This window comes from Rattus norvegicus, chromosome 5, assembly GCF_036323735.1.
Source record: "Rattus norvegicus strain BN/NHsdMcwi chromosome 5, GRCr8, whole genome shotgun sequence".
Taxonomy (NCBI): domain Eukaryota; kingdom Metazoa; phylum Chordata; class Mammalia; order Rodentia; family Muridae; genus Rattus; species Rattus norvegicus.
The window spans coordinates 168,134,651-168,154,577 of NC_086023.1; the positions used below are offsets into that span (position 1 = coordinate 168,134,651).

At 54.1% G+C, this 19,927-nt stretch overlaps 1 protein-coding gene and 1 long non-coding RNA gene across 25 annotated transcripts in view; one reads left to right on the forward strand and one right to left on the reverse strand.

The window, feature by feature from the left end:
* Chd5 (chromodomain helicase DNA binding protein 5) overlaps positions 1 to 19,927 on the forward strand; it is a 50,855-nt gene that overhangs the window by 3,800 nt on the left and 27,128 nt on the right. For all 17 annotated transcript variants that reach the window (XM_017593639.3, XM_017593647.3, XM_017593648.3 and 14 more), the window contains exons 2-9: positions 6,618 to 6,742; positions 12,010 to 12,189; positions 14,352 to 14,470; positions 14,823 to 15,061; positions 16,445 to 16,566; positions 17,614 to 17,737; positions 18,550 to 18,716; positions 18,827 to 19,048. In XM_017593639.3, coding sequence (XP_017449128.1) covers positions 6,618 to 6,742; positions 12,010 to 12,189; positions 14,352 to 14,470; positions 14,823 to 15,061; positions 16,445 to 16,566; positions 17,614 to 17,737; positions 18,550 to 18,716; positions 18,827 to 19,048 — 1,298 coding nt within the window. The remainder of the gene's footprint in view (positions 1 to 6,617; positions 6,743 to 12,009; positions 12,190 to 14,351; positions 14,471 to 14,822; positions 15,062 to 16,444; positions 16,567 to 17,613; positions 17,738 to 18,549; positions 18,717 to 18,826; positions 19,049 to 19,927) is intronic.
* Positions 267 to 18,912, reverse strand: LOC120103139 (uncharacterized). 8 transcript variants are annotated; one of them, XR_005505242.2, is made up of 9 exons: positions 18,775 to 18,912; positions 17,563 to 18,046; positions 17,015 to 17,157; positions 14,409 to 14,522; positions 13,347 to 13,418; positions 12,396 to 12,477; positions 11,924 to 12,045; positions 2,511 to 11,150; positions 267 to 1,905 (listed from the first exon to the last, which is right to left on the reverse strand). It is a non-coding gene; the product is annotated as an uncharacterized LOC120103139 (long non-coding RNA). The 8 variants fall into 8 exon arrangements; XR_005505245.2 differs by lacking the exon at positions 17,015 to 17,157; XR_010066764.1 differs by lacking the exon at positions 17,015 to 17,157 and having other exon boundaries at positions 13,347 to 13,438.

Below are 19,927 nucleotides of genomic sequence, written 5' to 3' on the forward strand. Positions count from 1 at the left end.
CCATCCACCCATCCATCCATCCATCCACCCACACATCCATCCATCCACCCATCCATCCACCCATCCATCCATCCATCCACCCACACATCCATCCATCCACCCATCCATCCATCCATCCACCCATCCATCCATCCACCCACACATCCACCCATCCACCCATCCACCCACCCATCCATCCATCCATCCATCCACCCATCCATCCATCCACCCACCCACCCATCCACCCACCCATCCATCTATCCATCTACCCATCCATCCATCCATCCATCTATCCATCCACCCATCCATCTGCCAGCTAACTCTCAGCATTCATCTGTCTGTCCATCCATCCCACCATCCTATCCATTCACAAGCTCCATGCATCTGTCCATCCACCCCACAACCATCCATCCACTCACAAACTCTCCATCCACACACCCACCATTCCTGCATGCATCTGCCCAGTCATCCTTCGTTTGTCCCCATCCATTCCCCATCCACCGGTTTCTGTCCATCTCTCCACTCCCATTCGACTTTCTACCATCTACCCCCCCACCCCTACTCAACACAGATTTCCTGGACCGGGTCCTGAGCAGTGTGTGTTATCTGATAGTGAGTGAGAAAAGCCTCACTATTCAGACCTGTTCTGGAACTCATTCTATAGCCCAGGCTAGGCTCAAACACACAAAGGTCCTCCTGCATCTGCCTCTTTCATCCTGTCTCTTCCCGTTCCTCCAGTATCGATCTCTCTGTCTTATATTCCTTGCCTCTCTCTTCCCACCCACCGTGCCCTGCACCTGACTGGGGGCTTCTGCCTGCTTGCCTGGGCTGTCCTCACTCTCCCCCTCCCAGTCACTTAGGATAAGAGCCTCTCCTGCGTCTCTTCTCCCCCTCGTTCTCAGGATGGCCGCTTTCTTTTATGAGATGCCAGTGAGGTGATGTCTGGGTTTTGTTAAATGTCATAAATAAATTATTAATTGCCTCTTGGGTGGTGGCACTGCTCTGGATCGGCCGAGGGCCTGTGCCACAGTGGGGAGGTCTCCAGAGATTAATGAGATCTTTAGTCTTGGCTTCTCGGTGTCCAGAAGCCCTGGCCCCAGAGTTCTTCCACCCCGTGACCCCTCCTGGGTTCTTTGTGCATCACGGGAATGCACCCAGCCTCGGGGGGCCTCTTGTTCACAAGTCTGCGTCTCTTGCTTGCCAGGAAGAAGGCTGCAGCGTGAAGCCCATTCCAAAGATGAAGACTAGTCAGTGGGCAGCAGGCCTTTAGGGTGCTGGGTGAGGAAGGGGTGGGGGTTAAAAGCCCTTGTACTTCTCTGGCCTTCTTCCTTCCTGACCACTAGGTGGCCCTGTTCCCTTCTTGGAGATGGGTTGTAGGGGTTGAAACAGAAGGAGCCCCAATTCCCTGGGTTCTGGGAAGGGCGGCAGACTCCATCCATGGTTGGTTTGCCCACCTCTGACTCTAGTGACAGAGCTCTTGTCCCAGCTCCTTCCTCTGACGCCCTAGCCCTCCCATTCACGGAGCCGAGATGACGTAACTTCTACCACTGTCCTGTTGGGAAAGCTTCCCGGAGGCTTGTTCTTCCTCAGACCAGGTGGGGCCTGGAGCCTGGCAGGACTTCACCCTAGGTGTAGATTCTGAGATCTGTCCTGATTTGTACCCCACGCTCATCTCTCAGTCTCCATGAATTCTTGGATTCAGAGCTGGCCTTAGCCATTTCAGGGGTCTTGGGTTGGGGGAATCCTGAGCTTGGCACACAAGGCACACTGTTGCAATATTGGGCTCTGGGCAGTCCGAGGCCCAGAGGGCTATGCGAGGGGAGGGCTCACATACCGGTGTGTACCACTGGGGCCGGGGTTGCTGTGCCCTCTGACAGTGGTGGAACTGAGATATGGGGTGGTGAGGAGGTCCTCAGAGTCTCCTATCTGTAAATAGGGGAATTGAAATACCTTGTTTTATTGAGACAGTCTTGCTGGGCCGCCTTTGAACTTTGATATTGCCCCCAGATTGTGGAGTGCTGGGATTAGCGACCCAAGTCACCACAGCTGGCTCAGTGCCACTGCTAATTTACTGGCTGGGAAGGGTCACCCACCTCATCCAGCTGCAGCTGGAGAACCAGGCCTGCGCTGAGGGCTGAGTGGCCAGCTTGCAGGGAAATCTATGGAAGCTGAGCCTTTACCTGACAAACCCTCACACTGTCTCTTGTCTTCGAGCTGTGTCTCATCCCAAGCCTCCGAAGTAGACCCCCTTGCTCCCCAGGCCTGCTCTGACTGGGGCCACTTAAGGAGTTACCAAGCTAATGGTCCTAATTCTAGTTGGCTAGGATCCATGGAACCTTGGGCCCTGGGGCGGGGCAGGGCTGGTATTTGAGGGTACAGACAGGCAGGCCTGAAGGGCAGTGAAGCAAGCCTCAAGGGGCTGACAGTTGGCAGGACAGGGTTCCCCCACCCTGGAACCCCTCACCCCAGTGTAGTGGAACCCCATCTCCCCCACTGGCCCCATGTCCTTTGTTTTAAAGCCAGCCTCTGACCTGCCCCTGGCAGACGGTGCAGGCTCAGGACCTGTTGCTAAGGAGAAGGATGGTCCGTGTGAGAAGAGGGAGCCGAGTGTCAGTGCAGACTGGGTGTGTGGCATGATGGGTGGGCCTGGTGTCACAGGCCAAACCTCAGGTGTCTGTCCTCGGAGCTACCAGAAGCTGCATGGGGACAGGAAGTACTTGCTAGAGAGAGAGAGAGGCATGGTCAGAACTGGGTCCTTATCCTCATGGGCGAGCTCTGAAAATTTCCCAGAGGGAAATTTTTTTTTTCTTTTTTTCGGAGCTGGGGACCGAACCCAGGGCCTTGCACTTGCTAGGCAAGCGCTCTACCACTGAGCTAAATCCCCAACGCCCCCCCCCCCTTTTTTTTTATTAAGCAGGCAGCCTTGGGCTGTGAGGTTGCCTTGTAGAGGAGGTGTGGGGGGTTCTGTACATGAATGTGAGGCCTGTGTTTTTTCTGGATGAGTTACAGCTAGCTTGGGGGCTGTTTCTTGCTCTCTTCAGTATCCACCGATGGACCTCAGGCTTCCTTCCAGAACATTCCTAGCTACCTGTGCACTCCTCCTCGTCTGTCTCTTCTGCTGGTCAGGTGGGGGACTTGTGCTGGGTTGGCCTCCTAAACCTGAGGATTCCCCTGCTGGGTGGAGACAGAAGACTGCCCAGAGCAGGCAGGAGGGAGAAGGGCCCCCTCGGGATTGCATCAGCCTGGAGCCTGTTACATAACCGGTGTGGACCGCTCCCAGGGGATGGGAGCTTCTGTCGGGTTGGGTGTCTGTGGTGCTGGGAGAGTACACAGGCGTGGATGGGTATCCCACTGGTCACCATAGCCTGGCTCACTGCCATCCTTGTCATGCAGTGGCCAAGACTCCTCCACACCCAGATGACACCGGGCACTGAGGGCTTCTGTGGATTCTCCCTGCCTCTGGTACATCAGAGCTCAGAGGAGCAGCGGGTTACTTCCAATGTCACCTGGCTTCCGCTTGGCCCCCTGGCCTGTGGAAACCCAAGTCAGGAACAGCCCTATGGCCACTCCCTTGTGTTTTTGAGTCCTGCCAAGACCACAACAGCTGTACTTGCTACATGAGCCCTGTGCTACTTACTCAGTGGTACTTGGTACTATGGTACTTCTCTGTAGCTGGGTACTGTGGTACTCAGTACTATGGTAATTCTCTGTAGTTGGATACTGTGGTACTCAGTACTATGGTAATTCTCTGTGGCTAAGTACTGCAGTACTTGGTACTGTGGTACTTTTCTGTAGCTGGGAATTGTACTCAATACTGTGGTACTTCTCTGTGGCTGGGTATTGTGGTACTTAGTACCATGGTACTTCTCTGTATCTGGGTACTTCTCTGTATCTGGGTACTGTACTCAATACTGTGGTACTTCTCTGTAGCTTGGTACTACAGTACTTGGTACTGTGGTACTCAGTACTGCGGTGGTCTTCCAGGGACCTGCATTTGAACATACTCATATTCCCTGTAGCGGCTTCCAGTCCTACCTAGAGCCTGCCTTCTCCTCTCTGTATTGGATGGCTGCTCCTCTGGGTTTCCATCTGTACAGGGGAGGGGCTGGGACCTTGCTGCAAACTATCCCTGCCCTGGGGATTCTGGGACGCTGTGTTGGCAGGTGGGGCTGCTGGTTCCTTGGATGGGGTTCTGGTGCCAAGGGGTACCTTGCCCCTGTAAGATGTTCTAAATGTGCAGATTGTTCTAAATGTGCAGATTGACCCTGTGGGGTTCAGAAAGGGGATTGTAGCTACTGAAGCCACAAAATGCCCTCTGAGGGTAGGATATGTGTGACTGGTTAGTCATGGAGTTTGGGGAGCCACAGAAAACCAGTGGGAACCTGTCTTCCTCCTTCAAGAGATTCAAGGCTGGCAGGTAGACTTGTATGGGACCTGAAAGGTGGTGGATGCCTCTCTATGAACGCATGTGAGGCACAGGCTCTTCTCCAATGTCTGGCCACCCCTAGACAGTGGAAGCCTCCTTTGCCTCTCTTGGTGGGGCACTCTCTCCTTTTCCCCTCTGGGGGTCTCTCTCTCTCTTTCTCTCCCCCCCCTCCTTTTCCACTCTGGGTCTCTCTGTCTGGGTCTCTGGGTCTCTCTCTCTCTCTCTCTCTCTTATTTATATATTTATATGTTAGTACACTGTAGTTCTCTTCAGACACTCCAGAAGAGAGCATCCCATTACAGATGGTTGTGAGCCACCATGTGGCTGCTGGGAATTGAACTCAGGACCTCTGGAAGAGTAGTCAGTGCTTTTTTTTTTCTTTTTTTCTGGAGCTGGGGACTGAACCCAGGGCCTTGTACTTGCTAGGCAAGCGCTCTACCACTGAGCTAAATCCCCAACACCCCCCCCCCCAGTCAGTGCTCTTAATTGCTGAGCCATCTCTCCAGCCCTCCCTCTCTCTCTCTCTCTCTCTCTCTCTCTCTCTCTCTCTCTCCTTTTCCCCTTTGAGTCAGTCTCTCTCTCTCCCCCCTTTCCCCCTCTGAGTCAGTCTCACTCTCTCTCTTTCTCCTTCACTCCCTCCCTCCCTCTCTCCCCTTTTCCCCTCTGGGGTGGCTGTCTCTCTACTCTGGGTGGTTTGGTTCTTGCTCCCATGTCCTGGTCGTGCAAGTCTGGAGCATGGGAATACTGCATCAACTTGGATTTCCCCAATGGGTATGGGTCCCCCCAGTACAGCAGAAGTCCCTTTTTGGGGTGACATGGAGCTAATTAGCCACCCTTTAAATGACCCCAGGCCCTAAGTCCACCTCGACTCCTCTTGGAATTTAATTTAAAAACTGTGGTGTGTGTGCCTGAGTGTGGGGGCACACACAAATGTGGAGGTCAGAGGAAGACACGACGCCTTCTCTGTCACTCTCTGCTTTGCTACCTTTAGACAGGATTTCTTACTGGACTGTAAATCCTCCAATTTGGCTAGGCTGCATCAACGAGGGACTTCAGGACTCTCTGGAAAACCCACGGCTTGGTATCCTGCTTGTCTCTGTTGGGAGTGTGTATTGATTTTCCCCAAAAAAATGTTGGGAGTGTGTGGGCAGGGGAAGCAGTGTAAAAAAAAAAATATATATATATATATATATATATATGTGTGTGTGTGTGTGTGTGTGTGTGTGTGTGTATACACACATACATACATATGAATGCACCATAGCTGTCTTTAGACACACCAGAAGAGTGCATCAGATCTCATTACAGATGGTTGTGAGCCACCATGTAGCTGCTGGGAATTGAACTCAGGACCTCTGGAAGAACAGTCAGTGCTCTTAACCACTGAGCCAGCTCTCCAGCTCCAGTGTAGTCTTGGGTTGGGGATTTAGCTCAGTGGTACAGCGCTTGCCTAGCAAGCGCAAGGCCCTGGGTTCGGTCCTCAGCTCCAAAAAAAAAAAAAAAGAGAATCCTGTCACCAGGCAGTGGTGGCCCATACCTTTAATCTCAGTACCTGGGAGGCAGAAGCAGGCAGATCTCCCTGAGTCTAAGGAGCAAGTTCCAGGACAGCCAGGGATACAGAGAAACCCCATCTTTGAAAAAAAACAAAACAGGGACCTTATCAAGCCGATTCCATTAAATCTTTGGCTGATGGAACCTGTGTCTCTTACTGTCTTATATTCGTGAGTCACATCTGAGCTATACTTGAACCTCTGGGGGCCAGGATAGACTTTACTCAGTTTGGCCTCTCTGTTGGGCCCCAGCCCTCCTAGGGCCAGCCAGCTACCATGTTGACGTCCCACAAGGTCATTAAGGACACCAGGGTAGAGACTTGCTTTTGCTTACTGGGTTCCCTTCTTTTCTTTTCTTTCTTTCTTTTTTTTTTTTTTTTCGGAGCTGGGGACCGAACCCAGGGCCTTGCACTTGCTAGGCAAGCGCTCTACCGCTGAGCTAAGTCCCCAACCCCTGGGTTCCCTTCTTACGGAAGAGGGAAGGTGACTTGTGCCGTCTACCAGAGCCAGACATGACTGTTGTCACTTGGCTTAGGACTGTGGTCACATGGTCATGATTTGGCATGTGGTGGTGTAGGGGGTCTCATGGCCTGCCTTTGGTTCTGTGGCCCTGTTTTTGTCTGAAATTGAAGGTGACCCCCTCTCCCTTCCAACTCCTGCAGAAGAAGAAGACGGTGGCCTTGAAGGCTTTGAGGACTTCTTTCCTGCAGAGCCCGTGAGCCTTCCCAAGAAGAAGCCGAAGAAGCTGAAGGAGAGCAAGTCCAAAGGGAAGAGGAAGAAGAAAGAGGTGAGGCACACTAGGGGCGGGGCAGGGCGAGGCGAGGCCTGGACCTTGAATTGCATAGAATGGCTACGTCATGCAGAAACGCCCCTGGGATGGAAATATAAGGAAGTTGGAGGGTCAGCTGTCCTGTCGTGAGCTGGGACACCGTGATACTACACTAGCTGTCTCCATCACCTCACACGGTTGTCACGGCCTGCCCTGCTGGTCTGCCCCGCCCTCTCCCAGGCTACTCTATAGGAACCTCCCTCTGTCTCCTTGGGGAGGCTCCGTTGAGAGGAGCTGTGTGTAAGGGTCGTGCTCACGCTTGGTGATGTTAAATGCTGCTGTTCTTTACTTCCTGGTTCTGACAGAAGCAGTTGGGACTCAAGGCTGAGGAGGAGAGGTGGCATGCTTACTGTGTGCCTGGTTCTGACGCACTTCATCTCTGGGTTCACCAATGGATAGTGTAGGGTAACTGAGGCAGGCATATAACTTATCCCAGCATCTAGAGGGTGGGCTATATACTTTTCCTTAGTTGCTCAGAGGTCCACCGAAGACAATGATGGCCTCGTGCTCGTCCCTCAGTAAACCCGAGTCACTGCAAGGCTTTGAGCTGGTTTTCCCTGGGGCTCCAGAATGTAGAGACAGGGAAAATGATGCAGTGGGAGCCACTGCCCACTCGGGTCCCGACTCTGTCCTCTTCTTGTGTTGGGAACATGTCAGATGTGGACCTAGTGAGGGACCACCATGGGGAAGATCAAGGACATCTGAGGGATCCAAAGCCTGTGTGCTTTCTCCTCTTGTTTCTGTCTTATCCAGGGGTGTGAGCAGTCTTAGCAATGCATGGCAAGGACCCTGAGGAAGGACCAAGTTCCTCAGGGTCCTCTTTAAGCCCACTCCACTTCCTTCCTTGCTTTATATCTTTTTTTTTTTTTTTTGGTTCTTTTTTTCGGAGCTGGGGACCGAACCCAGGGCCTTGCGCTTCCTAGGTAAGCGCTCTACCACTGAGCTAAATCCCCAGCCCCCTTTATATCTTGGTGTGTGTGTATACATGTGTATGTGTGTGCGTGTGTTTATGTCTGTATATGTGTTTGTGTGTGTGTGCGTGTACCACCCTTCGTTCTCCTGGAGTTCCTTTGACTCCTCAGCTTACTCTACCCCTGTGTGAAGGCTGTCTGTAGTCTGGTATTATGTCTAGGATTGATGTGTTTGTCTCCTCCCAGAACGCCCCACGCCTTACCACAGGCAAGCCTGTAGCTGTCTCCAGCCTGGAGGAAGGAAGGAAGGAGCTTTGACTTTTCTAATCTAAGGCCTCCTCCAAGGAGTCACGAAGCTCTCTGTCCCCGTTATCCAGATGAGGAAGTGGAGGCAGGGTGTGGGAGCAGGCTCTGCATGGAGAACCCCCCATTGGAGGAGGTGCTTGACACACGGCCCCAGAATCTTTTACTACAGCTGCTGCCTCCTACTGATGATGCCCCCCGGGCCTGCAGATTTAGGTTCTGGATTCCAAGGGGCCTCCCCAACTTGTTCTCAAATGGCAAGCCATGGCTGGGACCATGGGTTCCCTTCTGAGCAGGGCTTTTTTTTTTCTGCCTCCTTCTTGGGCATGGGGTTGCCATGGCTCTGGTAGGAAGGGGGCTGGAGATGGGGAGGGGCCGTGGGGCTGGGGTATGGTGGCCTCCAAGGCCAAGGAAGGTACAGCCATGTCCTGAGGACATGGTTGGCTTTTTCTGTACCTGTTTGCTCTTCAGTTGCACACACTGGCTATTCCTCCTTTTTTTTTTTTGGTTCCTTTTTTTCGGAGCTGGGGACCGAACCCAGGGCCTTGCGCTTCCTAGGCAAGTGCTCTACCACTGAGCTAAATCCCCAACCCCCCAGTCTGTGTTTTTCTCTGCCATATTAATCTGTCTGTCTGTCTCTCTTTCCATTTCATTTTTCCACTCCCACTCCTCCCTCCTCTCTTTCGTTCTCTCCTCTCGTCGCTCCTTAAGATGCAATGCTGCTGCTTTAAAAGGGTGGGACATAAGGGTAGACATGGTTTCCAGAGGAAGAGCACCAGAGGTGACCCTTAGGCCTGGGTGCTTTCCTCTCCTTTCCCATCTCATCCCATCCTTCTGCTTGGCTCTCGCTCTCTCACCAGCTGCAGGATCTGGGGGGTGGGGGTGGCGGTCTATAGCACGCTAGTTACAAAGAGGAAGATCCGTCTACCCACCCACCCAACCCAGCAGCCCTGGATCCTGGGTGCGGGAATCTCCTTCCTCCCCCGACCCCACCGCTGCATCCCCCACCAGGTGACTCGCGCAGGTGGGCAGTAAGGCAGTGGTTTGGGCTGGGGTGTGGGTGGGGTGGGGTGGGGGGAGCGCACGGGCAAGCAGCAAGCCCTGGCTTCTGATTTACATAAAATAACAGGACTGCAGCCGGAACCTGAGCATATGTAGATGAAGCTCCCTGTCAGACCCGGAGCGCAGGAGGGAGAACTGATTTCAACCTGTACTGCAGCGGTTGCCATAGCAACCAATTATTCAGTGCTAAATTATAACTGTTTATAACACTGGTGAATGGGAGGCTCAGCTTTCATTCTTTTTTTTTTTTCCCTTCTCGGTCTTGAAGGACCCCAAGTCTGAGAATGACCAACTCCCTGAGTTCTTCCTTTGACTCTAAATACTATTATTCTCTTTTTCAGGAGATGTGATGTGGGTGATGGGCATAGAAAGGGGGTGGGGAGCCAGACAGGAGGCCTAGATTCAGAAATTGTAGATCGGGGAGGGAGAAGGGGTTGTGTTGGACTCGCTGCTTGGGGTCCCCACCAGTCATAACTGGTGAACAGGAAAAAGGGCGCTCAGCAGACAGACCCCTGTTTGCCCCCAATTCGGGTGTGGCATCTGTGTGTCCCCTGAGGTCCTCACAGCCACTAGTGCTCCAATTAACAGTGACACCCAGGGTTGGACCTTAACAGTCACACCCATGAAGGATGGTGCCAAGGTCAAAGGCCCATCTGTAATCCTGGTTTCCACAGCCTGTGTGTGCTTTGGTTGTTCTCAGACCTCAGGAGAGAGGTTGACTGGTGAACATTGTTAGAGGTTTACTGGTTCTCTGCGAGGCAAGATGTTTTTATGATGTGTGCCAGGCAGAGAAGGAGGCCCAGCAGAGGAAGTGTGGGAACAGCTGGTACAGGTTCTGCTGGGAGACAGGCTCACCCTGTACTCCACTGTGGCATTCAGGCATAGCTGGGAAGAGGCAGGGCAGGGGAGAGGGAGGAGCCTTGGGGCTTGGGGCCTGGGGCTTCAGAGAGTTTTCTCTCCCCATGGGTGGAACAGGCAAGGTGGACATCTTGCCTGTGCTTTGGGGGATGGATAGAGGAAAGGGGCTTCTAGCTTGAGACCCACCCTGCCGGTCTCCAGCTCAGCCCTCTGCACTCCTACCTGGCTCTGGTGTGTACCTTGGCTGAGTCCTGCTCAGGGCTTTCAGCTTTAGCAAGCCCTGCCCCTATCACTGCTCTGCACTCGGTCAGCTGGAGGCGTGCTTCCCTCCTGCCCTCTTCTTTCTGTCTCCTCTGGCTCTAAGCTGTGCTGGCCACTTCTGGCTTCCCCTGAACCCTGGGTATGGCAGTGTCCTCTTCCCAGTAGATGCTCTGACTAGCTACTAGGCAACACTTGTCTGCCCACTTCCCATGTGGCTGGCTTTTTGGTCCTGACCCAGAGGAAAAAATGTCAGCATTTGAGGGTGTTTCCTTTGCTTGGGCGTGGTCCACTTGTATCTAGAGTAAAGGGCGTCTGTGGTTCCGAATGCAGACTTGTCCAGTCTAAGTTCCTTGCCAACTGGCTCTCCCAAGTTACCCCAGTCTGCGAGCATGGCTGTCCACGCCGGCGCCTCTGCGTGCACAATCTCCCTGATTTATCTCACCACGGTGCAGATCAAGGGCATTTATATGACTTGAACATGTCCCAAGCTAGCAAGAGCCCATGGGCAGGCCTTTCAAGGATTCACCTCCCTGGGTCTTTTGGTTCCAACTCTGGTGGAGTCCGTGGATTTCCCTCTCAAGGGCAGGTTGCAGCTGCTGTCTATGGTGCTGAAACATATGGCGCTGTCGTGCTGTCTTTCACCTTTGCTTCTTTTGGGGGTGGGAATTGGGGCTCTCAGATCTCTTGGACATGGTCTCTGTCTCCTTGGGGGAAGGGAATGTCCCCATCTGAATTCCACTTTTTTTTTATGCCAGAGCCTGGGAACTGTGGCTACAGGGTTTCATGCTATTGACAGGTGTCGGAGCTGGGAGTTGCCCCCTTGGGTCCAGGGCAGAGTCAGTATTCTGAGGAAGCAAGAAGGGCTTGCCAGCGTGCTGACTCGGTGATCGAATAGCAGGTGACAGGTTCCGTCTTCTCTGAGGGAGACTGAGCTGAGCTTCCAGGAGAGCCTGTGGATGGGGTCTTCCCAGCTGGACAGCAGGGAGAGGACCCTTCAGTGACATGCCCAACCTCAGCTAATTGATGGGATGCGCCTAACTGGAAATTCTCTACTGGGACAAGCAAGGGAATGGCTAGGATCCTCCAAGATTGTCCAGCAGGCCCTGTCGCCGTCGCCCCTCATCATCTCCTTCCTCTCCTGCTCTTTCCTCCCTCCCTCTCCCCAGCTGTCTTTCATAGCTCAGTTTTCATATTCCTGGCTCTCTCCATGAAAAATATCTCATCAATCACAAGGGTGACGAGTCCTGAGCTGGTGATCGTAGCGACAGTGCCAGCCTGTCCCTGCTCACCCCTGTAGAAGAGGACAGGGCTCTGCTGTTCATTTACCTCCAAACTGGGCAAATCATTTCCTTCCAGGGACAATATCTTGCTGGTGGGTATGCTATGACTGTAAACACCCTCATCTCCATATAAATGGGCCATTTTCTGCCCGTACACACAGGAAACACAACCCAGTCAATCTTAAGAGCTGCCTAATATACCGTTTTCTACGGTCGAGGTGGAGTGGCCATCCTGGAGACAGGCTTGTACCGTGGCTGCCTCCCTGTGCACCCGATCCATCCATGGGCTGATGGGTGTAGGGTGGACAAGTCAGCTCCTGTTGGCAACTTTTCTTGGGCTTTTGGCTTTGGTCATCATGGCCTCTACCAGGAGTTCCTGGGGTGCAGTGCCATCATGCTCCCCAAATCCACTCTGACCCAAATAGAAGCTGACACTGGGGAAGTCTGGTTCCACAGTAGCTCACCTGATCTCAGAAGGTCGGTGGCCGCCCCAGGTCTCTGGCATTCTGGGGTGTCTGACACCCTCACCGTCTTCCCCTTCCTTCTCCAGGGGAGCAATGATGAGCTGTCAGAAAATGAGGAGGATCTGGAGGAGAAGTCAGAGAGCGAAGGTAGCGACTACAGCCCCACCAAGAAGAAGAAGAAGAAACTGAAGGAGAAAAAGGAGAAGAAGGCTAAGCGGAAAAAGAGGGATGAGGATGAAGAGGATAATGAGGACGGAGGCTTGAAGGTAATTGCCGGGGGTGGGGTCAGGTGGGAGGATGCAGGCGAGCTCAGAGCAGTCAGGGAGGCCGTACAGAGCTCTGTGTGCACGTGCACGCTGGAGGACGTGGGACGTAGATCATGAGGGGAAACTTAGGGTCTTGTGGTAGCAAGCAAGACAGTGTGGTTGTCTTGCTGACAGATTGGGGCTGCTCTTGGCAATAGCTCGCCCACCTGAGCGTGCGGCTGTTTCTGGAGAGAATGATAGATGGCGTGAACTCAAGTTTGGTGTTGGGAACCTCTTGCTTGGAGCAGTCTGGGGAAAATGAAACAGCAAATGGTATCTTTGCCACTTAGCATCTACCAGACAGCCCCGCGTGACCAGCTCTGCCCGGGTACTTGGTGCACTCTGCCACTCTGCCCACATGGGTGTTCCTCCAGTCTCTCAGTGAACTTGGAGCTGCGTGGCTGTAAAGATGGGTCTGGCTGCCCTTCGGGCACGAGCAATCCTTGTTACAAACAAGGAGAGCAAGTCAAGGCATTGCAATTGAACCGAGGCCACCCCCTGGGTTGTGAGCCACACTGTGGCACCGTAAACATTAACGCAGTCACCATTGGGGTGGCAGAGGGCTACGCATGATTGAAGGGTGGAGTGCACGTGGGGAGCATTGCTCTCTTGGGGGTGTCCTGACACCCAATGTGATCCCATTAGTCACTGGTGGGTGTGCTGTGAATCAGCTATGACTGTAATAGCTTTGGGGACAGTTTTGAGAAATGAACTTCTAGGAGCTGAGGATAGAGTACTGGTGACATCATCATCTGCTTGCTACTATGTTGCATCCATGTCTCCCAGGAATGGCGGGTTGTGTCTGAGGGGGCAGGCTGGCAACGGGAGGGTGTCCCTCGTGGAACTATCCCTGAGCTGGTTCCTATGCAGGCCGTTTCTGGGACATTGATATTCCCCCAACCAAGAAGTGAATTTGCACTTTCACTGCCTTTTACTGTAGGAGCAGAGAGACAGCTCCCAAGGGGGATTGGGGGCTCAGGAGCTCTGTGTTGCATTTTCTGGTGTCACCCAAGGCTGCACACTTTGCCTTCCTCTATGGACGGGGGGGGGGGTGTCTGTGTGTCTTGGCCGGTCAGGGAATGTACCCTATAAAGGATGCTTAGTGGGTGGGAGGTTACCTGGAAGAGGTAGGATACAGGGGGAGGGGAAGGTGTCTGGGTGGCCCCATAACAGTCACAGGTCCTGGGCACCTGAGGCAGAATGAAGAAAACTGAGGCAGAAAGGTGAATTAATTTGTCCATGTCTTGCTGATAGTATCTGGCAGAGCCATTGGTTAAAACTGACCCACGGGGAGGCTGGAGAGATGGCTCAGTGCACGAGTGTGTTGGTGGCTCAGAATTATAACTTTAGTGTTGGGCGGGGGATCTGATGCCCTTTCCTGGCTTCCACTGGCACCAGGTACCGATGCAGTAGTCAGACATACATGTAGGCCAAAGGCCAAACATTCATACGCATAGAAAGAAATAAATTGGGCATACCGGCAAATACCCTTGGTCCCAGCAGTTGGGAGGTAGAGGCAGGAGGATCTCTCTGAGTCTGAGGCCAGCCTGGTCTACACTCAGGACAGCTAGGGCTATGTAGAGAGACCAACGAACAAACAACCACCCAAACAGAAACCCCAACAAAACAAAACCTTTCTCCACAACCCGCATGTCCTGTGATCCCGGCTCACTAGGGGCCAGGCCGTCCCGTGGTCCTCTAGTTCTCTGACCCCTGTGATGGCCCGACTGAACTCTTTCTCAGTTTCCTTAGCATCCTTAGCACATCTAGGAGGAGGCTGAGGGACTCTTTCAACTCTGCTCCTCCAGCTTCAGACCACTGCTTCAGGTCTTGCCTGTCTGTCCCAGTCTCCAGAGCTGCTCTCTTAGCAGAGCGGCCTGTCCCCACCCATCTGCTTTTGCTTTCAGCAGAAACGTGCGTGATCTTTCCCCAATCTCAGCTTTAGAGCTCACAGCGTTGAGCGTCCTGTGAGCTGGCATCTGAGACATGACACTGGTGGGGTTGTCGGGACAGGGTGGGTGTGGCTTTCGGTGTCCCAGTGGTGGGTGAGAGCTGTTGTTAGCTTGCGGATTGCAGAGCAGGGCCCTGTGCCTCTGACCCCACCTCTGGCCATGTCTCTGCAGGAGCCCAAGTCCTCGGGACAGCTCATGGCCGAATGGGGGCTTGACGATGTGGATTACCTATTTTCTGAGGATGACTACCACACGCTGACCAACTACAAGGCCTTCAGCCAGTTCCTCCGGTGGGCCAGGGCCTGGCTGCTGTGGCTGGGTGACCATGAGGGTTGTGTTTACCTGAGGGGAGGTGGAGGGAGAGGGCTATCAGAGTAACCCCTGACCTGGGAAGAGCTTGGGGTCAGGACTCCTTCATTTTAGTACAGCAGATGGCTGGGCCTCCCTCCCTCCCAGACCCTGTCCTGGGTCCTTCTGTGTAGCCTGCCTCAATGGAAATACTCCATGAGTCAGGAGTAGTCACTTTATCCTTTCCCTGCCCCTACTGGGCTGCTGGGTTAGCTAGGACTACTGGGCTAGCCACACATCACAGGCGTGACAGAAAGGGTGGTCCCCCCTCACCTTCCTGTCTTTTTCCCACAGGCCTCTTATTGCTAAGAAGAACCCGAAGATCCCCATGTCCAAAATGATGACTGTCCTGGGGGCCAAGTGGCGAGAATTCAGCGCCAACAACCCATTCAAGGGCAGCTCGGCGGCGGCAGCTGCGGCGGCCGTGGCTGCGGCCGTGGAGACGGTGACCATCGCTCCTCCACTGGCCATCAGTCCCCAGCAAGTGCCCCAGCCTCTGCCCGTACGCAAGGCCAAGACCAAAGAGGGCAAGGGTAAGGCTGTGGTTGACTGGGCACTGGCCCTGTCTGGTGGCTCTGTATTGAGGACTCAGTGTTTTACCTGGCCTCAGGCTGACTTCCCTTTTCACAGCTTCTCCTGTCTCCTCTTGGGGAGGATGGGGAAGCAGAGGATCAGTGGGTGGATTTTTGGTGGGAGCCCATAGGATGGAGCTATTCCAGCTCTGGACTTTGCCTTGTGTTTAAGGCAGGCTGACCCTCTCCTATGAGCACCTCCTGTATCAGGGCTACTCCGTGTCAAATCCCTGCAGAGGGACCTCACAGAAGTGAGCGTGACCAGGTCTGGAAGGACAGCGAGGAGACATAGTCCCGCCTGACCCAGGGCAGATGGGACTGTGTGGGGAGGGCAAGCAGGGCTTTCTGCTTAGGAGGGACAGTCTGCAACCTGGATAGAAGTTCTGGCTTCTGAGAGGCTGGCGACACTGATAGGCTCCCACCACTATGTCTTTATAGTGCTCAGATGTGGGACTTGATGGGTTGAGAGGGTTGATGGGTCCCCTGTGTCAGCCCACAGAGTGTCTGGGACAACGCTCAGTATTGTGCCTGGCACCCCCTTTTCATGTCTCCAGGAGTGCCTGGTAAGGGGGTGCGTGCCATAGGCCAGGTGCTCCGTCCGCTCTCACTCTGTCTCTGTGTCCTGTCCACCTGTCTTCCATAGTCCTTAATTCCCCTGCCCGGAGCCAGTGCAGAACTTTGACTCCATGAGCTCAAAAGATTGAAATAGCTTTTCTGTGGCATGCCCTGAGTGCAGCTGGGTCCCCATCCCCATGGGGTATAGCCAGAGGAGGAGTGGCCAGGGTGTGGATCCTACCGTCAGGCACCATGATTTGCTCTGGCAGCAGGGTGGGCTGCTAGGGTGGGGACAGGGACATCATTCCCTAGATGGCACATCAATCACTGTGCTGTTTGTGGTACAGTCACGGATTCCAGCCTTGTAGCCCAGGGTGATAGGAAAGTTGGGAGTGGTAGCCATAAGAAATACCATGATTTGGGAGGTGGGTGGGGTTTTAGAAGCTGGCCCTGCTGGTATGGAAGTCAAGGTTGGTGAGACTGGGTAGAGGCCGTTCCCAAGTTGGTAGGCACTTGTAAGTGTCCATGACTCCTCTGGCTATTCCACAGTCTGGCCAGCATGGTGGCCAAGACAGACAGACTTGACAGGTGTGTCTGTCTCATTAAAGTAACCTAAGCAAGAATGCCCCCTTTCAGGCCCTCAGCCTTCTCGTCTGGAAAGGGTGACGGTGCACGTGGCCAGTTCCTTATGGGCAGGCCTGGAGGCTCAGTGAGGTGGCCAGGGAGGAGTGGGCCATCAGTGGCAGTAGTGGCAATGTTGGTCACGGCAACCCTTGTCACAATGTCCAGGGCCCGGAGTGAGGAAGAAGAACAAAGGCGCCAAAGATTCCAAGAAAAAGGGCAGGGGCAAGAGAGTGGCAGGGCTCAAGTTCCGCTTCGGAGGGATCAGCAAGAGGAAGAAGGGTTCCTCGGTGAGTGTGTGTGTGTGTGTGTGTCTCTGTGTGTGCATGTGTATGTGTGTGCATATGTGTGTTTGTGTGTGGGGGTAGAGCATTCCTCAGTGAGTGTCTATGTGTGCGCATGTGTGTGCAAATGTACACGCATATGTGTGTGCACGCGTGTGCATGTGTGAATATGTGTGGGGGGGAGAGAAGAGTTCCTCAGTGACTGTGCTTGTGTGTGCAAGGTGGTGAGGGGAGGGTCACATTCATTTTCCTCCAGCTAACTGAGGCAGGCTTTACACACCTGTCCCAGCCTCTGTACATACAGGCCTACTGGACCTCAGTTTCCCCATTTATGGGATCCTTCCAAGGACCCATCTAGCCTAGCCTCTGGCCAGACCTAGGAGCTTGGCTGTGGCTCCTGCCCACAGTGGCTCCATACAGCAGGCAATCAGCTGGCCCACCATGGGGTCTATACCCAGCTGTGCTCCGAGGGTGGCAGTAGTGGCAATGCTGGAGGGTGGCCTGTTTGACCAGGCTGGCTGGAGCCACACTTCCTCCTCTAGCCCCAGGTCTCAGCTTCTCAGTCCAGCTAAGCAGCTGTCACTTGTCCCCGCAGCTCTGCAGAGGATAGAGAAGAGGGCTGAAGCTTTTCTCTGTCATTTGGTGGGGGCAAGTGTCAGGTCTCAAGGCTGGCTGCTCTGGAAGGCATGACCCTGCCCAAGATGCAGGAGGCTAACTCAGCTCCAATGGAGCCATTGGTCCACTGGGAGAGATTTGTGGAGGTTCCCTGGGGGAGGGGTTCTTTAGGGTGGCCCTTGAAGGCTGTGTAAGAGTTAGGCAGATGGAAGTCAGAGCCCGGGGAAGCAGTGTGGAGAACTATGGAGGTGCAAGAGGTCTGGAGAGCAGGAGTTGGGAGGATGGTGGGGCACCCAGGCTGTGCGCTAGCTAGCACAGGTTGCTAGCTGGGTTGAGGGCAGAGAGAAGCCACAGGGAGTCTTCAGAGTTTCTTTGGCCCTGCCTTACCCAAATCACCAGGGCGGGTCCCGACTCACAGCCCGACCTCCTTCTCTGCAGAGCGAGGAGGATGAACCGGAGGACTCAGATTTGGACAATGCCAGCATCCACAGCTCTTCTGTGCGTTCTGAGTGCTCTGCAGCTCTGGGCAAGAAGAATAAGAGGAGGCGCAAGAAGAAGAGGAGTAGGGCTTCTCGGGGGGCGGGGCCTTTTCCTTATGGGGACCTTTTTCATGATGGGAGGTGGGTCCTTTTCCAGGATGGGGGCGGGGCCTTTTTCATGCTGTGAGGCGGGACTTTTTTCATAATGTGAGGCGGGGCCTTTTCTATAATGGGAGGTGGGGCTTTTTTCATGATGGGAGGCGGGGCCTTTTTCATGATGGGGCGGAGCCTTTTTAATGATGGCGGTGGTGCAGATAATGGGGGAAGGGCATCCTCAGTTCCAGCCTCTCCCAACCTTGTGCTCTCTCAACCACCCTTGTCTGCTGTCTGTCCTAGGGAGGAAGAAATAAGAAAACCAGGGTTTCTTAATACTACACCCTAGAAGAGGGGGAATGGACCAGGCACTTAAGTTCACCCCCAGCGCCCCAATCAGTTCTTGATCCTCCAAATACCCCCTTCCCCCCCATCCGGTTTTTGAGACAGGATTTCACTACATAGTTCTAGTTGGTCTAGAACTTGCTAGGTAGACAGGGCTGATCTTGAACTCATAGAGATGCCCCTGCCTCTGCTTCCCGTGTTCTGGGATTAAAGGCGTGCCCTCTCTGCAATTCTTTATCCACACACACTGACTCTCTGTCCTCCCTTCCTCCCTCCTTCCTTTCTTCCTTTTTTTCCCCTTCCTTCTTCCCCCATCTCTGTTCACCTTCACACTCCACAGCTTTCTTTTCTCTTCGTTCTATCTATCCATCTACTTGAAATCATGTGCCAGTCTGGTCAGGGTAGTGGAAATGGTCACCTACAGCAGACCTCCATTATATCCCTCTCCCCATCCTAGTTGATGATGGTGACGGCTATGAGACAGACCACCAGGACTACTGCGAGGTGTGCCAGCAGGGAGGGGAGATCATTCTCTGTGATACCTGCCCGAGGGCGTACCACCTGGTCTGCCTGGACCCGGAGCTGGAGAAGGCTCCAGAGGGCAAGTGGAGCTGCCCACACTGTGTAAGCTGTGGCTGAGGTCCCGACTAGGGTTGGCAGGTCATTGCCTGGGGACTGGTACCTGTGGAAGGGGATCCCGCCCAAGGTGCATCCACCCTGGTTCCTTCATACAGGAGAAGGAGGGGATCCAGTGGGAGCCGAAGGATGATGATGAGGAAGAGGAGGAGGGCGGTTGCGAGGAGGAGGAGGATGACCACATGGAGTTCTGCCGCGTGTGCAAGGACGGTGGCGAGCTTCTGTGCTGTGATGCTTGTCCCTCCTCCTACCACTTGCACTGCCTCAACCCGCCGCTGCCGGAGATCCCGAACGGTGAATGGCTCTGCCCGCGCTGTACAGTGAGTGTTACACCTCCTGCCCCGCCCCGCCCCGCCCCGCCCGGCCCCGCCCGGCCCCGCCCGGCCCCGCCCACTTGACCCTGAGCCCGCCCTTGCTCACCCAGGCCACGCCCTCAACAAACTCACCCACAAAAGACCACGCCCACCGCCTCACCCTGCCTGCTCTGTCCTGAATTCCCTTAGGACTGTTTATTGGGAATTTATTCTGAGCTGAAAACCACATGTACATCTCATTCCTCCTGGAAACTGAACCCAGGAGGCTTCCCTTTGAGCTATAACTCCATCACTTAGGTGGCTTTCACGAATTATTTTGAGGGTTGCTTGGGAATGGAACCCAAGGCCTAAATACCAGGCAAGCTCTCATCAAGTTCCTCTTCAGCGGGAGTATGAGGCTCAAGAGGGCACAGGAGCTTGCCTGAGACCATGCTGAGGCAGAGCTTTCCACTTGGATTTTCCCTGAGTCACCCTGGGCTAGTGCAGAGTGGTGGCCTCACAGCCTGGAGCCTCACTTTGCAAAGGCAGAGAACAACATTCTCCCTACGTCCTCATCCCACGACGCTGGTCACTGTAGGCATCTGAAGGTCCCATATGTGGAGTTGCTCTGTCTCCTAGTGCTGGGTACCCTATTGTCCATAGGTTCTGGGCTGTATGGCAGCTCCCCCCCCCCCCCCCCCGTCTTGTGTATGCATCTGGGCTCCTATTGCATGTTTGTATCGTAATTGTGCCAGTGTAGATACGTCCTTGTCGGTGCAGGGGATGGACAAGCCCCTTTGATGGGCGCAGCCTTCACAGATTTCCTGAGAATGGGGTGTAGTGCCTTGTTTCCTGGTTCCTCCTTGTAGGAGGTGAGGCCAGGTGGGCTAATGTCTGGGAAAGGGA